Raw genomic sequence first — 17,308 nt, 5'->3', positions numbered from 1 at the left:
ACAAAGGAGAAAATGCCATCTCTATCAATATACAGGGTGCCCTATTAGAAAGGATTTCACTCTGATACTCACCAGTTACAAAGACTTTGGAAGTCCATAGTCAGAAACAATTACTCTTGTGGAATTATATCCCATTCAAAATGTTCAGCAAATAAAAGGAAAGAAAATAATAATTCATTGATTCCCCCACCCATCCCCCAAGGATAAGAATCTCATTTTCTCACGTCCATGTGCAATCTGTGAAAGCAGGTGAACTAATTGCAGGATGTCACCAATTGGGAGACGTCACTCAATGTTGCATTCTTTCACATGTAAGAAATTGGAAATGAACTTGCCATTCTTTGTCCGCGGCAGCAGCCTAGATATTAAATCCTACTATTTTCCCCTTTACCATTATTTAGCAGACCAGAACTCCATTTTTGAGATTGTTTTTATCTCAACTTGATAATTGAGCCAATGATAGCTATAGACTGCTGTTTTGAGGAGTTTCTCAATCTAATAGCATAACTGAGCAAAATTAAGGTAGCTGGTTGAAACTAAAGTAAAGCAGAGACTAGAAGGATACATATTTTGCTGAAGTATTCCCCCCAGTACACTTGCAATACAACAAGCAAATTGGGAATGGTGTGGGGGGGGGGGGGGTGAACCCCCCATAAGGCAGCTAGCCAAAATATACCTGGATAAAGGCTCCTGAACATGAGATTCAAAATTTAAGCTTTTAAGATAACAACGACATTCAGAAATACCAGTATTAAACTGCAAGTCCAGTGATTATTTAATTCTCTGTTATAGCTCATAACAGAACCAAACTAACAAGTTATGCTATAACAAGTTTTGAATCTTTTGGCCAATAAATAATTTAAGTAATTGAACCCTGAATATAGCTAAACCAGAGTAGTATAAAACTAATGTATTTATTCATTACTTTCTCATACATGTTTCGGAAACTCGGCAGTGAGTATACCAGCATTTTAAAAAAAATTAAGGAATTTTTTTTTCTAGGTTGCTCAATGGAATCTGCACCAATTTTTACCACAAGTAACAGGAAATCAACAGTGTTAATACAGCTTCACAGCTTTGCAAAAATGTCATGAAACGGTTCCACGGACTTTCTTGTGGTTATATATCAGTATTTCTGTTTTCAATGCTCGAACAACAAGCACAGTTCATGCGAGAGTTAGGATCAACCACCTACTCAATTAATGGAATTTTTTGGTCAGCATACAGAAATCACATTTCACAAATACAAAGAAACATAGCTTTGCTAAGACATTAAATTTACCACGAACGGCAAAATATTAAAAAAATGCAGGTGCCTTAGGTGCTAAAAAAGACAAGAAAACTGAAGAAGCATTTTCCACCATTTACTCTCATTATCAAAAATAGTTTCAATTCTTCTCGCAAAACAAAAAAGAAAAAAAAAAACACAAAAAAAAACAAAATTAAAGTACAGACTGGACACAAAACATCACATTATTCCTATGGCTTCAAAACACTACTTGACCACATTCACAGGAAATGACACCAGCTACACTATAAAAACAAAAAGGTGCCATTCGATCTCCTTCTGCATGTAAAAGTTTTCCTGCACATTTACACTATGTGAGTAACCATTGTTGTGCATGCTATGTGCCAAACCAGAACTGAGGCTGAGGAGTAATTTCATATACATCATTACAATGGTGGACAGTGGTACAAGCAGTTCAGCCACATTGACACATGTAACGGTATTAAGAAAAAAAAATGTTGAAATACTGGATATTTCTTATATGGGGATATGAGGGGGAAGAGAAGAGCACATGCATTACTCCCCATTTTTGAAGTGCCTTAGAAGAAGTTATGGTATTTAATCCTTTCAATGTTATGTGAACATGTGGACCCAATTGCATAATTACACAGATACTGGTTGTATTGTTACTCAGCTAGATTTATGGCAACGTGAAACCTGAATTTGCCAATGTGCTCAGACATGCTGACAATTAACTGCCAGCTGCAGTACTAACTACCTGGCACTAGAAGCCATGGGTGCACTTGTAAATATCACACTACAAAATAAGTGCTATGCTACCCAATGGCAGACAGCCAGTAATGCAGAGGCACTGCCATAATACACACACGAGTGAAAAGAATTTTTCACCAGACTGTGGTGAACTGTAGCGTGCAACCAGCATGTATCAGCTTATTAAACACTCTAAATTAATTACATAAACCCCTCAGATACTATACAGAAATGCTTGCACAAAATATTTCTGGCCAGATTAACGGACACTTGTGCACAACTTAGCCAACTCAATAAGCTTCTTCCGTATACACTTTCATTAACATAGAAGTGGGTATTGAAGCTGAGTACATGTGCATTGTGGAGTGGGGTCTTCCAGCAACCACCATTCATGACAAAATTACATACTGAGCACCAGATGGTTCTCCTAATGAAACAAGCAGACCTGAGGGAAGAAAATATATATCATGTGCATCTATAAAGTGTCATCCTTATTTCTAGTTGAATGTGTAACTACACAGATGTATTGGGAGTGTTTTTCTTTGTGCAACTGATCCATGCTAATGCAGTTATTAGAAAATAATGAGGCATTTTGTTTTAAATATATTCTTGGGTCATCTAATGACATTACCAAAATAAAACAAAACCAATGTTTCTTTTGATTTAGAGAACACAAAAATAATCTGCATATAAAAAGTGACATTATATTCTACATGTAATTTTCTTAAACTGTTCGTACTGTAGTTCACCATTTTCTGTTTTTAAATTACACCTTAACCTTTTGCGATTATGCACAATGCATAAGCAGCAACAATGAGGTCAAATTTCTCTTGCCAAAGATCATTCAGTATAAATCACTTGCAACAGTTCATTAACCACATCTTATTCAAGAAATTATCCCATTCCTCCTTTATGGAGCTAGGCCTGATGATTTAATGTTAACTTCAAGTGATCTATACCTAAAGCACTACGGCAAGTTCAACTAAGTCTATTTTCCCCAAAACAGAACTATAGCTGCCTTAAAGTTGTAGCCATCCCCATGAAAGGGACAAGCCTAAGGTCTACCAGATCAATTCCAATCTAACAGTCATATCTATAGTCAATAGTTTCATCCAAGCTTTTGTCGTCATGTGGACTGGCAGCTAGGAAAGTTGGTATAGGTGACCCCGTTGTCACATTGATGACACTTGCGCTCGTGCTTGCATTCCGCACTGCATTGCTGATGCTGGTTAGGCTGATGCCCACAGTAAGCCTGGTCTGCTCCAAGGCCTTTTCCGGCACAGCAAAAGCCTCCAATTTTTTCTCGCCATTGGCCATATAGGAGTTCTGGCAACCACGGCAAATGCAGTCCAAACAGGCCTTGCGATTTGAGTAACAAGGGCAACGTTGCCCACGACATGTAAGAACACTTGGGTTTTGTGTAGCACGTCCACACTTGCACCCCTTCTTCTCTTGGGGCTTTTTGTATGCTATTTTTGAAGGGCTACCAGGCATAACAGTACTGCTGTGAACTTTCTCCTTAGTTTTAGTTTTGGTTGTTCCCTGCTTTACTTTTGAGTGTGATTTTTTTGCTCCATGTTCCGTGTGTTTTTTAACACTTTTACTGGCCGCAAGCAAGGATTTGCCCACTTTTAGTGTGCCTCCATTTGGCATTGTGACTACAGTTTCAGTGGACAACTTGGTCTCTCGTTTGGCAGGAACAGGAGCAGCAGCCCCTAATGGTGGACCATGTATAATGCTGGAAATAGGTAAGGGTTGAATTTTTTCGCTGTCACTTTCAGATCGAGAACGCTTCCGATTCCCTCGTACAATTTTAGGTGTTGCTGCAACACAGGGAATTCCATGAGGAGGAGCATTGCTAGAAACAAAAATACTGCTTTTAGGAGGCAGGGAGATGGGTTTGGCATCTATTACAGGTCCATTGGGTGTACTTGTCTCAGAGAACGATTGTGAATAATTGCTACAAGCTTCAAGATTATTTGCAACAGTTTCTAAGTCTTGAAATACATGTCCACCAGTAAATAACAAAGAACCAATCGGCTTTATGTCTCCACCATAGCTACAAATGTCAACCCCCACTACATTGACATTACTACAAGAAACTACTTTGTTCATTTCCTGCAAACTATCAGCAATGTCCCTACTTTTGAAGTCCTCCTCAGTGCAGGATGTATTAAGCCTTTCTGAATTTTCCGAAGAAATAATATTTACAGTAAATTCACCAGCTGAAAGTCCATTGCAACCAGGTAATCCATTGAAACTAGAGCAGGTCAGCTCAGTATTACTTGAAACTCGTTCACTGTCTTGAATATTTTCAACAATGCGTGGTGTTGTTGCCATTTCCAAGTCACTGGTGCATTCTGAGGTTGATGGTGTTGGGGAATTTGACAAATTTAAAGAACAGGTCAAAGCAGAAGTCTCTTGTCTCTCTTCCTCTAATGCGAGTCCCTCTTGCAGCAGGGTTAAGATGTCAGGAGCACCATCCATAACGGTAGCTAGATGCTGTGAAATTGGGGAATCTGCTATATATTCACAAAGTTTCTTGTAGCAGCACACCAGAATGCTCAGTTGCTTATTTTCTTCAAACTGTTCATAATCTTTGCACCAACTACAGGAGGGCTTCATCATCATCTTTTTACCTTTGCAAGTTTTGCAAACATAGTGCTGGCAAGTGGAGTTTGTAGGAGCAATTGGTTCTTTCAGCAAATTTCCTAGAAAAGAAAAAAAAAGTTTTAAATTTACCTGGAAAGTAATTTTGATAAGACTATTGAAACTTCAGTATTGAACTGTTATAAAGTTTAATCTTTTTCTTCTGTTTTGTTTCCCATCTATTTCCAAGTGATTTAGCACTTGCAAGTTTTTAAGTAAACTGTTGATACAATATTTCTCCGAAGTAATTTCCATTGCAACGCTTTTGTCACTTTATTTATCAAAGTGACTCTTAGGGTGTGAGAAAAATATATAATTTTCTGAAGTGTATTCATTTTCTTTTTGTCATTAAACAGGGTTAATACTCTATTTGGAGCTATCATTTTTGCAGGTTCTGTAATTCAAGTATTTTTCAGCTCTGTTGCAAATCAGACTACAATTTTCAAAAATCACCATAATAGTGACCATTGTTATGGAAATCTCTTATGTGCACAATGATCACTCTACCACGTAATTTGTTACATATATGTTGGATTGATGGGGCAGACTACAGAATGTTTTGTTCTTCAGGAAAGTGTTTCCTGTACCAGAACTACTGTAAATAGCTTTCATGGGTTTTGCAGCCATACTTTTGATGCCAATCAGATTTCCACTTCAACAGGTTGAGAATTTGTGATGTTTGCTCTAAACTAAACTTTCAACTTAACATTCCACTCTTGTTTTGAAATCACTGATTTGGAGTAAAGATCTCATATTGTAGTTCACAGTGTCAAATAATTAGCATTTCACACTATTTTAGACCCTGAGAGAGAAACTCTTGCAAGGAAGAACATCCTTCTAATCACAGGGAGGAAATTAATATCAATGTATGACCAAAAAGCCTAAATCACAAACTATCATTAACACCCCAACCACATTCTCACCTACAAATATGGAAATCAGCTGAGAAACTTCTATACTCGCAGCATTAGGCTAGTTACAAATTAGAAAAAATGGAGGAACAGAAAACAGATGGACTATTTGAATGCATAAACTAATCCTTTGCAAATTAAAGCAATTTAAAGTGAATAGTTAATCTTCCCCTTTGCCCATGTTAAAGACAGTCTTGCATACTTCCTTTCAATGTCACTTGCTTAAAAGAATAATTTAAGTAACATGCACAGTGTATTCATACATTTTAAATTTAGCCTCAACAGCTTCAGTCACAGGTGATTTTCATGAATATGTTCAAATGAACATGTCAATTAAGCAAGAGAATGAGGCTAAATGGTATATCAGTATAGTATCCATTATTTAATGCTTCTAAAATGCCTGAGATTGCTATAAATCATTTAAATTTCAGTTTTCAAGTTCTCAACATTTGCTTTGCAGAGCATTTATAAAATGGATCTAATAAAGAGTTACACATCAGAATGATAAAAAAGTGTAACATAATATCTAATGTAGCACAAACTGCAACACACAACAAATAGCACACAAATTACATTACAACCAAATAATTAAATATCAAGTTTGAAATTATGTTCTACTTAAATAGTAACGTTCCTTAAAAGGGAAAGAAGTGATTCCTTATATCCCTGGTAAGCATAAGCCAAAACAACCTGGAGATTTGCACACCAGTCTACTGGGTGAGCATAACAGGGATAACTTAGCATCTGAATATATTATGAGGATTCAGACAAAGTTAAAATGTAAACATATATAGAAGCTGACATATTGCACTGACATTTCTTAATTTAAAATTCAACCACTGGAAGTGGACATTACTGGCTGGCCAGCCATTTATTGCCCGCCCATCCTTAGTTGCACTTGAGGTGATGATGAGCTGCATTGTTGAACTTTCTCAGTTCAAGTGGGCACAGGTAAACTTTATGACACAGTGTAAATCAATTTCATGTTAACAATGCTACTTGGTTGTTCCATGTTTGCACACTGCATATTTCAGTAAAACAAGGCAAATTAAGAGATATGGGGCAGGAATGCTTTTCTAAGCTATTGAAAAGTTGAACCTTTCTGCAATTGATATCAATACTTTGCCAAATACAGCAAATATAAATAAAATGATTTTGTTTTGAAGCAGCAAACTTACATGTAAGCTTACGAAACATCAGTAAACCATCAGTCACTGCTTCAAATTGACCTCAACCTAGTTTGTTCACTTAGTGATAAAATCTCAACCATTTCATGTCTTTTACGAGTATTTATCAATTCCCCCACTACACCCCCCACACCTCAACCACCACCAGGCAATATCTTCCAAACCCTGATCCAGCTAGCTGCGTCTGAAATAAAAACAGCTTTTAGTAAAAGAAATACCTACTGTACAGTAAATACTATACTTATTCACTGAAGACATTGTATTAGCCACAATGAAAAGACTGGCAACAGGTCTTGAGAACATGCTGGCAACCACCATAATTGTACATGTTCACCTTAATTATATTTAAAATTTTCTTTTGCAATAAGAGGTTGTAGACAATATAGGTAAAAGTTAGCAACATAAATGTATATCTCCCTAGGTTCCTCTAAATAGCCAAGTAATAAAACTGAAGAAACATTAAGAGCATTGCAATGGGGTATAAACTAAATTCAACATAAACCTTACTACAATTAACAACTACAAACTATAATTCTCAGAATGAACACTGCCAGAATACCATCCAACTTTGTTTTAAAATTGTTTCAGTTTAACTCTAAGATTGCAACTCAAAAGGTAGAAATGATTAGTGCATTCAGCTTTGGGCAGTAAAACTGAGGGGGAAAAAAATCCCCTGACCTTGGAACAGTTTCAGCATATTCACCAGGATGATACCAGGAGTTAAGGTGCTTCAAGAGTTAAAATAGGTAGACAGTTTGTGTAAACTTGGTTTGTACATCCCTGAGCTTAGCACAATGAGGATTATCTAGATATATTGAAAATGATAAATGGGTTTATAGAGTTGATATAGAGATCTATTTTCTCTGCTGGAGAATCCATAGCATGTTCTCACACTGAGGGCTAGGTTGCTTAGGAGTAAAGTCATGAAGCACTAGTCCATGCAAAGGCGTGCTTGGAGGTCTGAATATGAAAAGTATTCTTCAATGGCTTAGAAGACATTCTCATTAAGCTGGTACTAGATACGTGTTACAGACCACAGTTAAGATTGCAACAGGTTTCTCGACAAAGTCTCCTACACATCTGATTCCCAAAGTAATATTGAAATTATCTAGTCTCTGCTATTAGATAAATATTACAAAGTACTACTTAAAATTTGAAATCCTGTTACCACACTAGCAGCATTGAAGGTTTAACTTTATTTTCAACTTTTCAAATCTCAAATTTGTACCTAATCTTAAAGAAGTCAATCTATACTTTATTCACATGACTACTACATCCTAGAGCTCTTCAAATTAAAAAACAGTATTATTGGATAAATCAGTTTGATAAACTGTGGCACATTGTGCCCATGTTAGCTCTTTAGTAGATCTAACCAATTGATCTCTCCTCCCTTCCCCCCCACTGCCATGTGTTTATTTTAATAGAATATAGAGAAATATAATAAGATTGCATTGAAAAATTGATATAACTGCAGGGAGTAAACCTGGTTACATTTTCCCTTTGTCATTCCTGATTTGGACTAATTGCACACATATTTTGCAGATTATCCTTGCTATTTTCCCTAATGCATACTAAATGACCTGACTCTTGGCACTTTGCCTGGGACTTGGCGCCCAAATAATGAAGCAGACATGTAAACCATATCAGGAACTAACCAATCAACAACCTCTTACAAAATGATTTAGCCAATATAGAACGGGAAAAAGTGAGAATTCTCTGCAAGAACGTATATAAAAATAAAATACTCAAAAAGCCTGGACTTCAGCAAGTACTGTACTTATGAGATTACACTTTTTATCTTGTCATATTAAACAAAAACTCATGTTCTCCTGATATTAGCACACCAAACATAAAGGATACAAGTACACAGGAATGGAGCATCACATTAAGCTGTCTTTCTACCCACCTCGGGGTGCTCAATTCAGAAGTCTTAAAGTTTGTCTTTGGAGCTGAAGCCTTTTGCCAAATAAATGGCATAAAATTTCCCGACACAGTCATGCCATCGCTTGAGGCTCCCTCCCACCATGGTGGGGAATGTAAAGAAAGATGAAAATATAAATAACAAAGTGGTCAGCTGAACATCTTTCCTGTCCAATATTGTTTGTCTCCCAAGTGGTTGAAGAATCAGAAGTGAAGCTTTGCATTGTGATTTTTCAAAATTATTGAAAGCTGAACCTTGTACAATCTTATTAAATACATCATTTAAAAGCAGTTGTGAATGTAGAAAACTAATAATTTAAAAAAAAAATCAAAAAGTATGCAAACTGCAGCATTTGCAGAGATGGAGATATCACCAGGTCAGTAATCCATAGGTCGTAGAGTCAGAAAATCCCTACAGTGTGGAAACAGGCCCTTCAGCCCAGCATGTCCACACTGACTCTCTGAACAGTATCCCACCCAGACCCATTCCCGAATGCTCGACAGTTACCCCGGACTAATGCAGCTAACCTACATATCCCTGAACACCATGGGCAGTTTAGCATTGCAATTCACCTAACCTGCACATCTGTGGATTGGGGGAGAAAACTGGTGCACCCGGAGGAAACGTGCAAACTCCACACAGTCAATTGCCAGAGGTTGGAATCGAGCCCAGGTCCCAGGTGCTGGAGGCAGCAGTGCTAACTACTGAGCCACCATGCTGCCCCTAAACCTGTAGGTTTAGGCTGATGTTCTCGCAGACAAGCTTGATTGCAACTGGCAGAATTTAAAATCAATCAAAAAAATCTAGAGTATAAAGTCAGCCTCAGTAACAGTGACCATGAGAACTACCATTGATTGTAGTGAACCAGTTGGTTTTTCACAAATGTGCTTTATGGAAGGAAGTCCTTCACCCTTACCCATTCTGGCCATTATGTGGTTCCAGATCCACAGCATTGTGGTTAGCTCTTAACTGCCCTCTGGAATAGCCTCACAAGGCATTCATTTGGATGGGCAACAACTGCTGGCCTTGAGAGAGACACCTACATCCCACGACAGAATAAAATTACAAGCAGTTATCAAATTTTATTTCAGATACCTGTCATGCACAGGTCCAGAGATCAGACATTTCCAAGGACCTCAAGATTCAGCAGCAAGACAAATATGCATTAGGGTGCACCCATGGATAAGTTGGGACAAAACCAACAATTGGGAACATTTTCATTCAAATTCAACTAAGCTTACATCCTTTAACCCACTGTCCAGAGTAAGTTTTTATTTGTTAGTCTTAATTACCATCTCTCCACCCCCTTTAGTAAAAGGCACTTTAGTGGGATGTCTCTCAATCTACATCATGTGTTTTATATCCAATTGTCGAATCACCCAAATACCATAATAGCAGTTTTGATGTTACAATTCTTTCCCCAAACGCAACCCCAAGTAACACCTTTCTATATTTAGCTGAAACAAATGACAACCAATAAGGAGTACTATCATGGACACTAAACTACTGATAAAAAGTTATTTCACTACATCAAATTTGATGTATGTCTATATAACAAATACCTTACATAAAACTTAACCTCCAACACTACTTAAACAGTGCATGTTTTTCTCAGGAAGGTTTACCAAAATTGTTTTTAGACTTAATCGAAAGAGTCCTAATGCATAATTAGAGACATAAAGATAACGACATGTCAAAAACTTAAAATTTTCATTACTTTGAATGGACTCTACCCCAAACATGCTGAAACATAACTCCCCATTTTATACATTTAAAGACTCAAGTTAACACAATCAGACTTTGGAAATGCAGCAAGTTAACAGCCACAGTCTATATCTACAACTCACACATAAATCATTTAAAAAACAAACCAATGGAAATTTCTCAAGCAAACCAAAATATTTAGGAAGAGGGCTCGTCACTGGCAAAAATTTAACAGGAGGTGAAGAATGGATTACTGAGGCTGAAATACGTAAGTATTTGGAGGAAATAGCACTTAATGTCAAATCAACCTGGATAGAAAACCATGGGTCAATCTTCCTCAACACAAAAAAAACTGAGAGAACGCCGAAAATTTAAACTACTGTCGAATATTAATGAGTCAATTTCGGTCCACCCTTCACTTCAAAATCAGTAAATGCATGAACTGCAACTAAGAGTTGACTTTAATTAAACCATAAAACAGTCATGTTAACCATTCCACACAAGACTATTCAAACTTGATAAAACATAGCAGAGGTTTAAAATTCATTTTCGGATTGAATTCAAATATATGAAAAGATTAAAAGGCATAAGGGGACGTACGACTGAAAGAAATGCATTGCTAAAGGAACCTAGTTGTTCATTGGGTGAACTTGCTCCAGATCGAAGCCTCACAGCAAACACGTGTGCATGTTTACTTTTGGGCAGAGTACAAAAGCGATCTGTTACTGCAGGCATACCCCTCTAAACCATCACAACTAAAGCAAAAAAATTGCAAATTTAATCAAGCTCCAAATATATCCACATTTGCCTAACATCTAACAGTGACTTCTTCAAAAAGATTCTCCAATTTATAACCACATTATAAAGGGGGGTTTGCACTCGGCGTAATTGGCGGGGATTTGATGTAACCAAGATTCCCATTCAAATTTATACAAACAGTATCTCCTCAGAAAAGGTGAAAATACTTTTTTTCTTCTCAATGGAATGTCACTACTTGCAAGTTGAATCTAGTTTAATAATATTACTCCACAGGAAAGCTAGTGGATCACAGAAATTAAAATCGTCTAAAAATATTGCAATGATATCTCAGAGCACGTGGTTACTTTTATTTTCAAACCAGAGTACGACACATTACAGAAAACTGAACATATTATAACTAGAAATACCCTGTGGTGTTCGGAGTAAAAAAGGACATTCAAATAAGGTTGTCATCTTTGTACTTACAGACTTGAAGAAAAATTACAAATTTTGTTTGTGATCGATATAATAAAAAGCACAGACCTGTTGCAACGAAAAACAATGAATCAGTACTGTATTTTAGCCGTACTGAAGCCTTCTCGCCGCTCAGGTTTTAGAAAAGGCAGGTTTTAACATGGTTGAGTTATGCACGAAAAATTTAAATTCAACGTAGCTCCACAGCTTTGACAAGTACAGACCTCTGGTACAACGCAAACGGGGAAACCTAACAAATGAAACCTAACAAACCTATTTTTTTCTGCTGAAAATGACTCGAGTTTATCCCGTCACTTAAAGTAGCATTAAATTAATCATGGGAAGGAAAGTGCCTTCGGCATTAATACGGATACATGGATGGCACAACACAACCAGTGCAGGCCTCTCCTGCATTGCCAGACAAATATACAGCTAGGGATGAAAAAAAAATATCTTTCGAAGCCTCAGTGTACAATTAGACAAGAGCTTTAACTTAAATTTCGGTGCTGGAGAGATTTAACACTCAGGTCTGTGCTTGGGATACACTCTTCATTCCTCTAGTACTGTGTAAAAAAAGATGTAGGCCTCTCGCTGCAAATACAAGAATCTATCTGAACACACGTTGGGGGGGGGGGGGGTAAGAGAACAGACCACGCCAGTTGCACTGGGGAATAAACGTAGCAACACACTCAACATTCAAACTGAACTGATGGAACAGGCATCGAAGAAAAGGCCTTCGAAGATCTGAATTCAGCTACAGTTCTGTAGGTGAGCAGAGCAGGCCTCTGGTGCAATGCACAAACACTCCGCACAGAATTACACATGCACGGGGGCGGGTTCACTTGGTGGGCACAGAAAACAAGGCTTAAAAATAAAACAGTGCTCGTTACATAACCGTGCAGCTTTTCAAATGCCAGTGTTTTTGTTTGCAACACAACTAAAGGACCACGCTGGCTTTATTTTCTGGGTATGTTTTTTTTTGAGGAGGAGATGGGAGAGGGAGGTCTTCGCGTTCATTTTGTTTTCTACGGGGAGGGGGGGGGGGGGTTGGGGGAGAAGAGGAAGGAGGGGGGGGAAAAAAGGGTCTGGAGGAAAGAAAACAAAGTATGGAGTGAGGTCGGGGGTGGGGAAAGAGAAGGAATTGCTTGTGGAAATAAAAAGACTCACCGCAGACACAGCAGGAGAGGGACTGCCGCAGGTAGGGCAGCAGTTTGTAGAGCTCGGAGAAGGAGCCGGGCTCCTGCGGCTCGCATTGCATGATGTAGCGGCAGGTCGTCACGTACAGGCCGGTGGCGTTGACCGGATTCATGGCGAAGGGATCGGAGCGGGCCTGGCCGTGGTGCCGCCGACGGGGGTATTTCCGATTCCTCTTTCTCCGACGCCCAGTATCCGCGGCGGTGCCAACGTCCATTTAAAGGGGGTGGGGTGGGGTGGTGTGTTGGAAATTAAGAGCGGGTGGTCAGCGGCGAGCACCGGCGCTTACTGTTGCCGTCGTTGTTACTGGCGCCGTGCTGCTGCTGCTGCCGTTGTCTCCCGGGGCTCGGTTCCTCTCGCGGAGCCATGGTACTCACTGACGGCGACGGCGCGGGCGGAGAGCCTACAGTCCGCGAGCCCTGTCGCCATCCGCGCTGCGCGGGCTCCGGGCTCGGCGGCACCTACTGGTTAACGCGCGCGCAGCGGGGCCCAGCCGCGCACCTCTCGCCATTCGCGAGAACTCGCCTCAGTTGCCCCTCTGACTCTCCCGTATACACACACACACTCCACCCCCGCCTTCCTTTTTCCTTCCAGCTCCGAAGAACTTCCCGCTTTCTGTCCGAATTGGGGGGGGGGGGGGGGGGAAGGAGGAAGGTGTGGGAAATGGGAAGAGCCTCCGAAACGAGCTCAATCCTTCCCCTCTCTCTCTTTCACACAACGGGGCCTTCACCACCGGCGGCTCTCCTCTTCCTCCCTCTCACGGAGAGAGATGGTTATTATTTTCCCCCCTCTCCACCTCCCACCTAATAACCTCCACCCTGTTTAAACATTTTAAACCCCCCCCACACACACACCCCGATTCGTTAAATGGAACGCCGAAGGCAGCGGCGGGTTCGGGTTATTGGGAAGAGGGTTTAAAAAATGAGCTCGGGGAAGAGGGAAAAAAAAAAGAGGATTTTCTTTCAAATGGTGGAAGCGTTCGTTTTTTAAAAAGAAAAAAACGGAAAGCGCTCGGGCGCCCAGTCACGTGACTGTGGAAGAAAGACGAAGGTAACGCGAAGTGTCTTTCCAAATGCCTGATCAGTTGTTTTTGAGGCCATCTTAAAAAAAAGGTAGACTCGCTCTCGTCATTATCCACATTCTTTTAATTCAGTTTGAAGTACAAAATAACTGTCCTCCGTTTTATTCGAAGCGTCTTCATCTTGGAGAAAAACTATTATTTTTGTTTTTCCCCACCCCGCGACCTCTATGCCTTTGGATATTACATGGTCCCAAGTGCTCTGTGACTAGCCTTTTATAGGGAGAATATGTTCCCCACCTCCCCCCGCTCAACCAATAGGAACGGAACAGGTTGAGGTCCTTCGCGCGAATGCATCGGCCCCTTCTTCCTCTCTCTCGCCGCACCCCCGAGGCACATTGGGATTTGTAGTTTATCTTCCGGCGCCAACGAATTACGCGTTCAATGGATACCCGCACTCATCAGACTACAACTCCCAGAGGGCAACGCTGCGCCCTTTTAAAGGACGCACTGCGCACATTCGTCTTGCCCCGGGCTGATCGGCCGGACTGACGTCACTGGGGCCGCCTGTATTCATCTGATTGGTCAGTGCTCCCGGGCCCGTCGCAGCCCCTTAGAAGCTCATTGGTCGCGGGCTCTACCAATCAGCCTCTGCGATGCTGATCTCGCAGGCGGTTTGGTTCGCTGGGGGTTGGGACTGTATTCAGTATCATGGCGCCTGTGCAGGTGATGTTGTGTTGCTCCCGGTTGTTGACTGGCAGCTTGCGGACTGGTAGATACGTTTCACCTGCTCTGGGAGCGATTAGAATCGTTGAGCAACGGAAGCAATGGTGTTCAGTCAGTAGCTTGACCGTGCAAGAGCGAATCAAGGAGAGATCTCAAAGGGCGATGTTGGGAGGAGGTCAGCGCAGAATAGATGCCCAACACAAGAGGGTATGTTTGGTATTACATCTGAGATAGTGCTGAAAGCTACTAATACCATTATTTTTCCTGTACTTCTAGCTGCTACTTAGTCTGTGACGCTAGCCATCATGCGGTCTCTACGCCTGATGAAGGTCCTGGTACGAGGGGCTGATCGGTATGGTCGCGAATCTTGATTTGTAATGAATAGCTGCCTATACTTCATTAAAATAATCAGACCCATTATAAGCATTCCAGAGTTTTGTTCATTTAAAGTGTGATATCCTATTGTTTGACGCGACAAAACATAGGTCGTGGACAAAACGGTGGGCGTTAAACTAAATTAATTAATTGTTTGTTTCTGGGCGTTCATTCACTCCTGACTATAGCCTGTTTACTCAGCTGTGAAGGGCATCTTTATAAGTGTTCAAAACCTCAAACCACATCAGTTAGTTGTTGGCGTTGAAGTTTTGTTATGGCCACGTACCGGAATTTGAGGCAATTTTTGCGTTTTTAAGACTCAAAGCACAAACCAGTTTTAATTCTAATTACAAACTAGAAAAAGTCATTTTGTACAGAATAATTTTACAGATTTTATTTAAAATTCAAATCTAGGTAGCCTGTGAGCAAATTGAATTAGGCTGAGCATTTGTCAGTTGCTGGTTGCACCTAATACTTGGCATGTCAATTCACACAAGACAAGCATTCCTTGTGATTCTGAAAGTTGGTTTACTTAGCAATATACATTCCTTTTTATTGTGTAGTTTTTCTCCATGAAGTTATTCTATTGTGTCAAATAGTTATCCATCTCTACTCCTGTAAATCGCCCTTTCCTCCTCCAATCCTGTTGCATTTAAGTGTCTCACCACCATCTTTCCATCTGATCTTAGACTTTCCTCTTTGTGGTTGTCCTTTTCCAACCTCTCTCTCCACAACTGTTGACTATCTATTTTCAATCTCAGCTCAGCTACTTTCTCCATTGATCACTGATGTAGTGTTTCCTGATTTTGTTCTCACTTTTCCACTCATCTGTCTTAGCACCATGTCTCATTTGAATTTAGCAGGTTCCTCACATTGATATTGCCCAAGTTTCTCTATAATAAGTGAGACCTCACAACTGATTTGCGTCCTTGCAATTTTAATCCTTGAAATTTAATACACACAAACAAATAGTAGAAGACCATTTAACCTCCTAAACCTGTTCCACCAATTAGTGAGATTCTGACTGATCTGTGAAGCAACTCCATATGCCTACATTTGCTGCATTTCTGTTAAAACAAAGCTGCTCTGTCAGTCTTAAAAGCAAGATTAACTATTGAAGCTATTTGAGGAGGTGAGTTCCAAACTTACGCTGCACTGTGCAAAGTATGTGTTTCCTAACTTCACTCCTGAAGGTGCATCTCATAGAGCCAGTACTAAGTCCTCAGCCAGTTAAAATAATTTCACTATCCATTCTCGGTTTCCCTATATAACTTCAATATTGTAATCAATTATCTTTTAATCTATAATTTAGGGAATATAACCCTATCTTATGTAAGCTCTTTGTATGTGAATGTCTGGAGTCTTTTTAATATTCTGGTAAATCTATGGTTCAATTACTCCAAAGCCAATGGATGCATCGTAAGGCTGTGATTCCTACAGCTATTTATCTCTAAGGTGGACTTCAGGTCAGGCAACAACACAAAGTGGCCAAGCAGAAGTTGATAGCCAAGTTCGGCACCCATGAGGATGGCCTCAACTGGGACCTTGGGATCATGTCACACTACAGGTGACCCCACTGCACTATACACCCTCTCTCAACAAAAGCTCATACAAAAGCTCTCTCTCATACGCGCACACATACACTTGCCACACTCTCACCCATGCACGCACCCTCTCATAGGCTAATGCCCCATCACATGCAAACACACACTCTGTCATGCACTCGCACTCGTGCACACAATCTCACTGTCTTTCTGTCCTGCACACACAAGTTTATGGGGTGAATTTGTGTTTGCAGTATTATATTTGCAGATACATTCTATTTTGCTCAAAAAATGCAGAACCTGCAAACAGTCAATGCAGGCAGTGAATCCTTTTAACATTTCTAAATTCCACTTTGGAAATAGAACCAGTCTGTCAAGATTGGTCTGACTTGCACCTCTAATGCATTGTCTGAGCTGAGATGTCACCTTTTGTTATAAAATTAATTGTTTTGGGAATGTGACTTAAAAGAAGTTCTGGGATTTACATATTAATGAACCAAAACCAGTAAATTTTTTCTAAAAGATGAAAGACTAAACAATCTGTGTTCGTTCAATGTATCATTGTATCACTGTAACCTTTTGCTATAAATTCTGTCTTATGGTCCTGCTTCGCAACCATCTGACGAAGAAACAGCATTTCAAAAGCTAGTGCTTCCAAATAAACCTGTTGTACTATACACCTGTTGTGTGATTTTTTTTTTTTAAACTTTGTCCATGCCAGTCCAACACTGGGTCCTCCAAATCATCACTATACCACAGATATGGTCAAACCAGGGCTTTGTATACCTGAAGCATTACTAATGCTTCCTTGTGCTTGGGTGTTGTGAATAAGAGGTTCGTGTTTTTGTATATAACTTATGGGTTTAGG

General features: G+C 39.9%; 2 protein-coding genes across 5 annotated transcripts in view; one reads left to right on the top strand and one right to left on the bottom strand.

The window, feature by feature from the left end:
* Positions 1 to 1,351: 1,351 nt before the first annotated feature.
* Positions 1,352 to 13,549, bottom strand: LOC122555795 (E3 ubiquitin-protein ligase MSL2-like). Of its 3 annotated transcripts, XM_087993745.1 has the most exons (3): positions 12,751 to 12,886; positions 11,596 to 11,652; positions 1,352 to 4,710 (listed from the first exon to the last, which is right to left on the bottom strand). In XM_087993745.1, exon 3 carries the CDS (start codon positions 4,628 to 4,630, stop codon positions 3,080 to 3,082), a length of 1,551 nt encoding a protein of 516 aa, XP_087849871.1. In that variant the 5' UTR covers positions 4,631 to 4,710; positions 11,596 to 11,652; positions 12,751 to 12,886; the 3' UTR covers positions 1,352 to 3,079. The 3 variants fall into 3 exon arrangements, with proteins under 3 accessions (XP_087849871.1, XP_087849869.1, XP_087849870.1); XM_087993743.1 differs by lacking the exon at positions 11,596 to 11,652 and having other exon boundaries at positions 12,751 to 13,549; XM_087993744.1 differs by lacking the exons at positions 11,596 to 11,652; positions 12,751 to 12,886 and adding an exon at positions 8,653 to 9,098.
* A 485-nt stretch (positions 13,550 to 14,034) lies between these two features.
* Positions 14,035 to 17,308, top strand: part of pccb (propionyl-CoA carboxylase subunit beta) — a 56,049-nt gene continuing 52,775 nt past the window's right edge. The window contains exons 1-2 of one of the 2 annotated variants that reach the window (XM_087993748.1): positions 14,557 to 14,696; positions 14,798 to 14,873. Coding sequence is in view for 1 of the 2 variants with exons in the window: in XM_087993746.1 (XP_087849872.1) it covers positions 14,507 to 14,728 (222 nt within the window). In the remaining variant the exon portion in view is untranslated. Of the gene's footprint in view, positions 14,729 to 14,797; positions 14,874 to 17,308 lie in introns of both variants that reach the window. The other variant, XM_087993746.1, reaches the window with a different exon arrangement.

This window comes from Chiloscyllium plagiosum, unplaced genomic scaffold (genome assembly GCF_037043375.1).
Source record: "Chiloscyllium plagiosum isolate Xiang-an unplaced genomic scaffold, Cpla_swu_hap1 HiC_scaffold_13, whole genome shotgun sequence".
Classification (NCBI taxonomy): domain Eukaryota; kingdom Metazoa; phylum Chordata; class Chondrichthyes; order Orectolobiformes; family Hemiscylliidae; genus Chiloscyllium; species Chiloscyllium plagiosum.
The sequence above is the reverse complement of the archived record's forward strand: the minus strand, read 5'-3'. Positions and strand labels throughout refer to the sequence as shown.

Excerpts from the sequence above, each read along its gene's own strand:
- LOC122555795 (XM_087993743.1), bottom strand. The coding sequence starts at position 12,994 with ATGGACGTTGGCACCGCCGCGGATACTGGGCGTCGGAGAAAGAGGAAT. Across the intron at positions 4,711-12,750 it reads CCTCTCCTGCTGTGTCTGCG|GAAATTTGCTGAAAGAACCA; the intron begins GTGAGTCTTTTT and ends TTTCTTTTCTAG.